An 11,786-nucleotide genomic window follows, 5' to 3' on the forward strand; every position below is an offset into this window, starting at 1 on the left:
TATAACTAGAGTTCCAGATGTCAAGCATACCCTAGTAATAAGTTCAGATAAAATGAAGATGCCGATGAATCTGGAATATCATATGAGTAAATTTTTGTTGAGCGATACTGTATCGTATTGACTTGTCAAGTTCGTTGAAAAATCAAGATGTTGTTGATTGAAATGTCATTACCATAAAGACGTGTTTGAAGTAAGCGATAATTCCATGGGGTATGAAAACTGCTATTTTCGCACAGATATTTCGGCAACAGGTTCCGACGGCTAAAGACATTTCTCGCCGAATTGCATTTGGAAAATAGAGGTAAGGCTCATCTCACGCAAAAATCAGTCCAGACAATCCCACGCTATAACTCCTTCGTCTTCAACGCAGGCCAAGACAGTGCACAATTGAACAGACTTGCCGACAACCAGCGGATACTGCATATCGCCAAAGTAGTCAGGTATGCCCAATCCGATCTAAAGCACCTTGTTGATAGATTAGAAATAATAGATAGAGATAGATTCTCATTTCATAAGATTATATGAAATTGGCACTAAATTCAAAGAGGATTATTTGTAGCCAGAGGCTAGGGATAGATAAAGCATTGGCGTGCTAGTAGTTTTCCGGTAAATTCTAAATTTTTTAAGCTAGTAAAATCAACTATTCGTGACACGATCATTTTGCACTATGCATAAATGAATTTTACCCCAGCACGTAAAGGTGAGCATAAAACTTTATTTTTCAAAGAAATCTTCGATCACGAGACTTTGCGAGAAAATTTTGACTCAATGCGTTCCTCAAAAATGTGGTATGATGAAGAGTTACCGCAATGATGGGGGATAAAATCCATTATAATGCAAAATATTTGGAAACAATACCAGTTTTGTTACTGAAATCTTGACTACTTGTTTTATGCGCAGAAAATTACATGGAGATCTCTGCACCACAGCGATGGAACTGAACCAAGTCTTTGGCCTTCAGGTTCTCCTGTCAATCGCATTGTCCTTCGGTATATTAACAGCACTTCTGTATACAGGCTACACTTTGGCCGCGGATTTACCGAAGACTTCGATACTCGACGACATGATGATCAAGATGGCAGCTGGATTATGGATTGGGTTTTATGTTGTGAAAATTACTAGGATTGCAGCTGGTTGTGCAGGTACAACCACCGAGGTACTTAATCCACTTTGAATACGCTATAACGTCTCTTAAAAGTGAAAAATGATCGAAGGATTAACGAAGAAAAATTCTACACTCACGATGCGATATGTGAAATGACATTTTAGGCCAAACAGTCCGGGGATTTGATCCAGGACGTTTTGGAAATGGCGGCAATATACAATAGAGATATTCGGGATGAGGTATAACCGAGTTTTTAGATAATGAAAAACATTAAGTGGAAACAAATGGTATATGACTTTTTCAAATTATTCGAACTATATGTATAGTTTCAAATATTTCTATCAATATCTCACAAAATCCTCAAGATCTTTTGACTAAATTTCATGTAGAAAGTATTCTCGTCAAAATCGTACGTGTTCACTCTCGTGATTGCGTATATTTTTTTCACACTGCAGATCAACATTTTATCTCTTCAGCTCATACAAAATCGCCTTTGCTTCACGGCCAAGGGATTTTTTACTTTGGATTATGCACTGCTTTCTAAGGTTAGCTAACGATAAATTATCATAATAATAACATAGGATCTGGATCGAATCACTCTTCACTTAAATCTAATTCCATGTTTTCAGATGATTGGGTCAGTTGCAACTCTTCTTATTATCATGATACAGATGAAAAATATCTACGAGTTGAACAACGGTCAAGTCAATTCAACCCTCGCCACGTTTTACTCACCGAATAGCACGGCCTGAAAAAAACGGATTGAATAAAAAAAACTCTAAAGTCGTAATCTCGTTTCACATTTTTCTAATATTCATACCTTGACTTTTACACCTGTTTTTTCAGTCTCTTCATTTCATTATATAGATTTAAGGTCATGTAGTACTTCTACCCTTACCGACCGAGTAAATTCGAAATTTGAACCCGTTCCGTTCGACTGTTTATTTAATGTAGAAGGAAAACGGGTGAATTTGCTCGATCGGTAAGTGTGGGAGTACTACATAACCTTAACAAACCCTTACATATTTTGTCCGCACCTTATAACCTCCTCCCATTTTTATTGTAAGTACTCGGGCGCTGCTGTCAGCACTCACTCTACCTTCAAAACTGTGAACTACTTCTTTACCCTTTGAATCAAGCCTAATATGCTGTTGTAAAATCTGTGTAGTAAAATAGAACGATATGTCGACACAGATAAGTCAGGTACTCATTTAAACGTCGCAAAAGTAGATGTAAAGAGCAGAGAGGGATGAAATTAAGTGGTCAGACTAGTCTCCTTCTTGCAGTGTGTATATAGGATTGGAGAGTATAGTAGTCTTAATGTTGTTGTCGGACGATATGACATGCCATTGAGTAGGTTATACTTGTTCCTACTCACGATTTCGAATTGCCTTGCGCGTTAAAAATAAAAAAGTGCCCTACAATATGTTCACATATACTTCATGGTGTTGAAAGGAATTCTTTTCAATTCAGTGGCTATAGGAAAAAAAAATGTGTTTGCATTAAAAACAACCCAGAAAAACAGTTTTTCCGCGATACTTTTCATCACCGTGAAAAGGGAAGACTCTGCTGGTCTGTCCGACACACTTTCGCGATGATCTCGAATCTAAAATCTTGTAGGTTTCAGATTTTTTCATCGAGCCTTTTCCGAGATCATCGTGGAGGATTTTCGAACAGACCTCCGAACCGGTATTTTTCTAGGAACCTCTTTTTCGGATTCTAGAGTTTCGAAACCGTAAAGATTTGTTATAATTAGAAAAAGTGATTTTCAATCGAGACCAAAACCTTTCCTCTATCACCAAGATGATGAAAAGTAAAAAATTGATTAGCTCTTGACGAGTGAAGAGGACACTCTTAAACTTTGTAGAAATTAAAATATTAAGATTATTAAAATGATTCCTGTCAGAGCGGATTCCTACTACAGATGCATTTAGGCAAAACTTTGGCTATAAAAGAGGAGAAATATGCCGGCATCAATATCCGGGAAACTGACTTCAGGTATGAATGTGAGATTATTTTTATTTGACATTCTTATTCCCAAACAGCCGCATTCATCTCAAATCAGTTTAAAACTTGGTTGACGGTAATCCAGCCTCTGGATGCACACGATTTTAGAATTTGGAGAAATTTTTATTTGGCAGTTCTCAGATAGCGCGATCCCGATGAATCACGAAATCAATCTACATTTAGGAAAGAAGATCATCAAATTACAAATTTTATGTATACACTATGCATAGGCATGGATGTCCTAAAGAGACTTTGCATAAGTCGCATAACATGTAGATTTTTTTATTGTGTACGGATTTAGTTTCATAATGTGGAACAAATACAAGGAATGAAATTTTTTGCTTTCGATCTTAAAAACCACTGACGGTGGAAAATAATGGGCCAGAATAGCGTTTCAGGTTTTTCCGAGCGTAATTTTCATAGTAAATATAATTTCACCGTGAGACTCGAATTTTTCGAGAAAACTTGATATTTTAGGTGCGAGGCCAATTTATCGAAAAAATATTGTGATAAACTTATTATAATAAAATATTTACTATGCGATATATTTACAGATACCACACACTTTTTTCTCAGCATGGGCTCAACGGCACCTCGGGGGCCTTTCAGCCGATCATATCGTGCTGTCAGAGCCGGTGGACAAGTCAGTTTTAATAAATTGAACAAACGCTCGAGTAACTCGAGCGCATTGGTCACGTAATCACGTAAGCTGGAACCCCTGGTTTAAATTAAGTGTAGAATCGGTTGGAAAAAACAAATAACCACATGAATTCGGAGATAGAAAGAATTGAATGACACTTTGCTAATTGGTATGAAGAAATCTAAAAGCATCCTTAAGGTGAGAATTTCTATCATACGTTCAGTTCAGTTTTAATTTAAAACTTAAATATTCATTTACGTTGTGTTCTCGAAATTTTTATTTTCAGCCGATACTTTATACTATGTAACTGCATTAACTGTTTTAAATCTAGTGTCCCAAAATGACACAAGCATTTGAGAGTGATTCATGCAAAATAGAACTACCAAGCAAAAGTAAATGCTTCATGTTATATTTTTCGTTCTTTACAAAATATACGTACTCTCATTTCATTATTTTCAAAATCTGGAATACTATAAAATTTATTGAATTAGAAGTTCGCATAGTTCGTTTCGCTTGTGACTTATTGTTAGTATAATCGTATTTGCAGATATTTGTGAAGGTAAAGTTTCTATTTTATGCATCCTGCTATCAGTGACGTATAATGTCAAGAAAAATAACTCATTTTTCGTTGAAATGATCTAATCGTACTATAACTACAGAATTTATTCAGTCGTACACACAATATTCTTGGTTCAATTATACCGGTAAAAATTTACGCGATATCTGTCACAATTAATGACATGTCGCTATCAGACCTGAGAATCATAAAAAGAGACAGACTTGTCTCATTATGAGTACAACTGCCACACGGTCGACTCACATTTGACTTATATTGCCGGCTGAAATTAAAATTAACTAACCGGAGACCAATGAAAATGGCCATATTTCAGGCCTATATACAATAGTTGACTACGTGTCAACGATGTGTTCGTGAATTTCCGCTATATTGTTAATTTACAGTCGATAGGGTGAATTGTATACTAAAAATAAGTCGATTGTAAATTGACTTGTCAGCATGAAAAAATGGTCGAGCAAAACTTTGAAATTTCGATAATGGCCAAACTTTTTTAATCTTGCTATATTCGCAACGTCGAGTTCTATGTACGATATTCAATGTATGTTTTGGCGTTGCCTCGATGTTGATGTTTTGTTGGCCCAGCTTTGACTTTCGGTTTATTGACAGTCGTTACCACATCTCAGGCGAATAATCGTCGATTTTCTGCCAACCCTGAGTCAAACTTTCCAACTTTCGACATTATGCAGGCTTTAATTAGTCAAATGATAGTCGACATTTCGACAAGCGTCCTACCCGGGTGCTTATGTTTTGATTCGACAGTGTACAAAAATCGATATGAACTATGAAAATGCGTTTTTCGTATCGCGGTTCAATCATATTACAATGCCGATGTTAATTGTTTAATTTAATTAAAGATGAAATACACAAAATGTGAAATACCTAGAAGTGAAAATATATTATATGATATTTTCAAGACGTTTGACGGTTTTTTTTTGTGTTTTTGTGACTCTGCGATGTCCGTGAATTACTGCAAACGGGATAGTAAGAAAATTATTGGTATAAATTGGATCAAATTTTAGATTTCCGATATACTTTTATCACTACTCTTGTGCAACGATGTGGACTTATGTGCTTATGCATTTATTTTATCTTCAAATGATACGAAAGTTTCAGTTTATTGATACCACTATCTGTATATTTATTCAATTAATCTTACTTAAAATAATTCGCAGAACTCAAATATCACGATATCGAAACAGAAATTTCCAAGTTGTTAATTTCTGAGTTCGTTTATTGTCACGTGAAACGTGTTGTATGACCCACATTGTCCCATGCCTGGCAACTGAATGAGGTAAAACGAGACTATTAACAATATAGTATGTTGACGAATTGCACACCCTCGAAATCTGACTTTTTTCCATTTAGAGGAAGTGCAATTTGTCGAGAATACCTGGTATGATGATGTGAATTTTTGCTCATATAGTAACACTAATTCCCACTAAAATCTTGCAGTTACAGATTTTTTTGAACATTATTACTCTTACAATAACATATATGCTACAAATGTGTCCGAAACACGTGTATTTAAAATGGGGAAATCCTCCCTCTTACACGCACGGGTTGTAGTTCAGATAAGAATGATAAAAAATTTCAGGATTGTCTTTGAATTATTTAAAGTTGATTTGGGGGAAGGGGGGGGGGGGGTCAATTTAGGAAAAATTGAATGGAAACTGAACACTTAAATGGGAATGCCTCAAATTATGTGATTCCATATAGATTCAATTATGTCACGGATAGTTTTTTTTTACGCTTGTCAGGTTGACCAACTCACAATCAGTTGCGGCCAGACGCTAACTTTTTGTCGTTTGATTTGTTGTTCAAGTTTGAGGTTAGGTCGTTTCATGGTCGCCTTTCCTCGTTCTACGGCTTTCCAGGGTGCCAACTCACGAACTAAATTGTGACGCCGGATTGCCTATTTGTGGGCGGCGTGGTGGCTTGTTTCCACATTTAGACCCGGTACAAAGTAAAGTAGTGATCGCGATAAATGGTTGCAACTGTTTCATTGTGTTAAATTCCAAAACACTGACAGATTTTTGAGAAATTACAGTATTTTTCATGAGTTGCTGCAGTTGGTACAAGCTAATGCCCGTTTTGCCCCAGTTATGAATTGAGCCCACTTCGCCACCCGCCCTTAATCTCGATTCTCTGTAAATGTTTATACATTCATTGCAATGCGTGATTCGATATAAAATTTTGATTTTAGCACATTCGAAGGATGTAGGACCTCCATCAAATACGGCTCATCGTATTTTATAATTTTTTCTTTTCTTGTAAACAATGAAATCTTTTCAAACTTTGAGCTGTCATACGGCTCATATCTGCTTATTGGTTGGTTGAGAAAAGCTTGGAAAATTCACTGGAAATTGAGTATTTACAATCTATTTTTTATGTGAATTGAGGTTATAGTATGCTGGTACAGCTTCGTCAGATATTTTTTGTATTTTATCATCAATTTGACGAACTCTCCTTAGCCAACCTTCATGCACAATAATAAACCCTATCATTTGCCAAAGTCAGATGCCATTGTATGATTTAGAAACAGTAAGAATTGTAAAACAGTATTTGCCATATTTAATGGAGGTCAGACATCCCCGTAACATGATAAAAATGGTAATGCAAACCAGCAGCTTCGTTTCATACCAAGTGTCTCTCATCTACCTGGTTTTTCTTGAACAAGAAATACGGAGATCAAAGAAACCATGAAGTTACCGGTCCCAGGAACATTACGAGCAGCATTTGCACCGACATGTACACTGAACTTGATCTTCGGAATCGATGTTCTCTACTATCCCAAGGACAAACCCCGACCATTGTTATCAGTTATTTGGGCCCTACTGACTCTAACGATGGACGTGGTACTGCTGAAGATGGCAAATTTCCCAGAGTTGAAGGTGTTCATGGGGTCCACAATCGCAGCAACAAACTATCGCCTGAACGCTCACATCCACACTATTTTTATCGCCGTCTCGATGTTTACGTCGCAGTTTAGGTCACAGGTCACGATAATTATCATCTGAATACAAATTAGATATTTTTCAATCATTTTTACCTGTAATGGCAGAATGCCCGAGCTTCACGTGATCTTATTCTTCTGCTTTCTTTAATTTTTCTTCTTGAAACGTGTAATATAAAATCCCGTTGTTTTCCAGGCTATCAGAAATACCTTTCGCAAGATAATCTCTATCAACGCTAAGCTGAAGACACTGGGAATATCGTATGATTACGAATCAGTGTACAAAACTCAAATCATTGAGCTGCTAATTGGTTTCACCTACATGACCATCCTTCAAATTTTCGATTTTCTCTTCGTCGGTCTCGATTACCCCAACGAGTCTGCCCGCACTAGTTTCCTGTTGGGTACACATCATCATATGTTCTTCACTTTTATATTTGACTTCACCTACAACACCAGCATCAGGTGAAAACCGAATACACAACAACAGAAATTCTTAGGATATTTAAAAAATAGTGATATCTACCATTCCATCAATTTTTATACAATTTTCGTGATCTTAAAGATTTTCATTTGTGCCTTTTGTACCCTGGTTAACTGACACTGTGCAGGGGGCGGCTCTCTAAATTTTTTTAATTTTATGATATTGCGATAACCATACCGCTTGTTTGTAAAAACTTTGTTGCACGTAAGCACGCACAAAAAAAAAAAAAACGGCCAAGAATTAGCTACAAAATTCTGGTGTTCAGTTGGTTACACAATGCAAATCCCTGTTCATTCGGCTTTGACCGAGAAAACTTAATTTCACAGTTGATGTTGCAATAGTTAAGAACTATTTGTTCGCGACAAACGAATCAAATCAGAGAACCGTATGTCATGCATATGCCTATATAACCCTAATAAGTTCAGGTAAAATGAAGATGCCGTCGAACCTGCAAGATGATTATGAGTAAATTGTTCAGTAAATGTATTGGCCTGTCAAGTTGATTCGAAATTTTAAGTAAAATCGTTGCCAAGTATATATTTGACGTAATAGCAACAATCCGATTGTGTATGAAGACTACTTTTCCCGCACAGATACTTTTGCAACAGATTTCGGCGCTTGAATTCACTTCTTGTAGAATTGGAATTACAAAGAAAGAGCAGAATGCAATCCAGCCAAGAATCGGTCAGTTCATTTTCGCGCCGTAACTCCTTGATTTCCAACGAAATTCAAGGAAGTGCAGTATCGAACAGACTCATGGATAACCAGCGGCTACTCCGTATCGCGAAAGTAGTAAGGTATTCGCATCCTTTTTTAAAGCACTATGTTGACGAGAGGTTGAAGAAAATCAATTTTATTCCCGACTCAACCATAATGTTACGTTTCTGACCTGAAAAGCAGGACGGAAGTAGCATATTATTCCCTCTTAATACATTTGCGGGAAATATGAGATCCTTGATAGTACATTATGTAGCAAGGGAATAAAGTCGAATTTGATTTATACGTCACATATAAGACTTTATTTACCACTCAACTCCGGCCGAAATATTTATTTGAAGATTGGGACTTTTAAATTGGCCTAATATTTCCCGCTGATTTGGATTTCTCGCTAATTATGATCTCATATTTCCTGCAAATGCGTTCTAGGGAAAAATATGCCACTTTTGTCCCTGTTGGCGACGCATACCAATACATAGGCAGTAAACAACAGCTGTAACTAGTGGTTTATAACCTATAACCTATAATTTCCTAATCGGCCATTGCCACAGACGATTATTGCCCCATATGATTATCAAGTTATAATCCAATGCTGAACGCGATCTCAACCTGAGAATGTGTAAAAAATTAAGAAGTGTACTCAATATCAATAGCGCTACAGTTTGGACGAGCATTACTTGAAACCATATGTAAAAACAGAGAGGTATGGTAAGGCGAGGGGGTGAACGACCGCTATAGATCAGCTAGAGATTAGTAAAGGGACAGAATGTATTATAATACTGTGATGTGTGTGTGTGTGTGTGAATGAATCCAAGTACGCTAATCTCACGCACACAACAGCGAATGGTCAACAAGACAATACAGTCTAAAGTTCTCAAAATCCCCGCGAGAGCAAGCGAGAGGAGAATACGGACAAGAATTCAAAACCAGATCAGTATTAGTCGAAACTCGGAAGAGAAAACACGTGAGACTTGTTGACAGTAGCTCGTTATGTGTGCGAGAGTGATACAGTGAACTGTGTGAACATGGCGCTATCAACTCGACGAATCGAGGCTCATAATGATCGATTTGATTATTAAATGACGTAGGATCGTGTTTCTAATGTACTTGTGATCGAGTAATTCGATGCGAGAGCAGAACTGGGTAGAGCCGGTTGGGGACTCTCGCCCTGGCCTTCCCGGGGCCTCATGGTTGAGGTTTAGACCCGGGGTGGTTGACACGTTGGGAAACCAACGTGGTTATTACAGTCCGCGGATCATGAATACGCGAAAATAAATAACAAATCACACGAAATTGGTGTAGCCGCGTGGCTGGCCTTGCCGGGGTAGCTAAGCTAACACGGGGTGGTTTCCTGGTCGTGACGAGACCCGTGTTGAACGGATAACCGTTAGAAAGTTACCCAAGTTGACACAAGCGTTGAATAATTACTGATTGATTGAATGTAAAGCCTGTCCAATAAACCCTGAAGTACAGTTTCATATCTGGTCGCCATATTATTAATCGTTAAATCGACCCCGAACCCACTATTATTGTTTTGAGTCTATCGAGAAGGGTGACTGTGAGACCTATAGCTAGTGCAGAAGGAAATTTGGGTACTTGTAGTACCCGGCTGTGAGGTCTGTCACTAACAGTCCCGCTTTTGAGGTAAAAAAAGTTCACTGTATGGTTGAGCCGGGAATAAACACTTTTAACACAGGAATGAAAAACGATTATTCCCTCGGGCGATAATCTTCGACTTTATTCCTTTCTTACGTAATGTACTATTACACTTAATATGGACGATAAACAGACAAATTTTTACTTTATACGATTATAATACGAATTTGGTACTTAGCACGCTTGGATAAACACTTTACATGAGGCATTGAATGAGGGTGAGCAAAGATTCAAAGAACATTTGTTGCCAAGGCTGTGGCTAAAAAAGGCTTCAGCGTGCTGTCAATTACCTGGAAATTTTTAAATAGTTTAGCGAACAATATATGGTCGATTATTGATTGTGCACAAACGGAATTTACCCAATTGTCTAGTGGAGAGCACAAATCTGCTCAGAGAAATTTTCCATCAAGTGAAACTTTGAGGATAATTTGATCCCAATAATGCGAACAGATCGAATCCTTTTTACCGCATACCCAAAAACAAATCGCATCGGTATCCAGACTTTTCTCACTGGAACTGACACAAGAGCGTTTTTCGTTCAACGATCATGCAATTTCCTGAAACATGTGACATGACGAAGCTTTACTGTGAATCGTATTCAATATGAGAAAGAATGACAGGGAAAACCCATCATAATGCAAAATATTTGAAGACAACACCGATTCCGTTATTAAAACTTTGACTACTTGTTGTGTTTGCAGAAAATTACACGGAGATCTCTGCACAACGGCGATGGAACTGAGCCGAATCTTCGGTTTTCAGGTTTTCCTTTCAATCGCTTTGTCCTTCGGTGTATCAATAGCACTTTTATACACAGGTTACACTCTCGCCGCGGACTCACCGTCGAGTTCGATGCTCGACGACGTGATGGTAAAGATTACAGCTGTACTGTGGATTGGATTTTATATTATGAAAATTACTTGGCTTGTAATTGGTTGTACAGCTACAACTCGCGAGGTACTTGAGCCGTTTTCATGAAAGCTATTAAAAATAGAAAACATTTGTTAGTTTAAATTCTAGCTAATTCAAGATCCACAACGTGACGAGCGAAATCACGTTTCAGGCAAAAAAAACTGGGGAATTGATCAAGAACATTCTGGAATCAGCTGCAATATACAATAAAGATATTCGTGATGAGGTATCCGCGCTCTTCCAGTGTTTTGAAATAATGGACAACGTCAAGTTTGAACCATTTTACATATTTATTTGACAAATTATTTGGGCATATCTCAAAACTATTAAACAAATTTCATACAAAATTTTCTTCATGCTATAGATCTACATTCTAACTCTTCAGCTGATGCAAAATCCTCTATGCTTTACTGCCCAGGGATTTTTCACCTTAGATTATACGCTGCTTTCTAAGGTTAGCTAGCGATAAATGATGATAATACGCACGTGAAGCTTCGATTAAATAATTCTTTACATAGATCCAATTCTATGTTTTCAGATGATTGGATCTGTGGCAACTTTTCTCATCCTCATGATACAGATGCGAAGTATTTACGAGCTGAATAACGTTCGAGTCAATTCAACCCACTCCATGTTGTTAGCAGCGAATCGTACGGCTTGAAAGAGACGCGCCGAGTTTCGAAAACATAATTTGTAGATGACGTAGGTATAGTTACTATTGATATAGCCGTTTGT

General features: G+C 37.4%; 1 protein-coding gene across 1 annotated transcript in view; it reads left to right on the forward strand.

Moving 5' to 3' along the window:
• LOC124308489 (uncharacterized) overlaps positions 1–11,786 on the forward strand; it is a 105,954-nt gene that overhangs the window by 20,970 nt on the left and 73,198 nt on the right. The window contains exons 9-13 of the mRNA XM_046771241.1: positions 237–301; positions 371–440; positions 901–1,156; positions 1,270–1,344; positions 1,561–1,650. Of these exons, the coding sequence (XP_046627197.1) occupies positions 237–301; positions 371–440; positions 901–1,156; positions 1,270–1,344; positions 1,561–1,650 (556 nt within the window). The remainder of the gene's footprint in view (positions 1–236; positions 302–370; positions 441–900; positions 1,157–1,269; positions 1,345–1,560; positions 1,651–11,786) is intronic.

Source organism: Neodiprion virginianus, chromosome 7 (genome assembly GCF_021901495.1).
Source record: "Neodiprion virginianus isolate iyNeoVirg1 chromosome 7, iyNeoVirg1.1, whole genome shotgun sequence".
Lineage (NCBI taxonomy): Eukaryota > Metazoa > Arthropoda > Insecta > Hymenoptera > Diprionidae > Neodiprion > Neodiprion virginianus.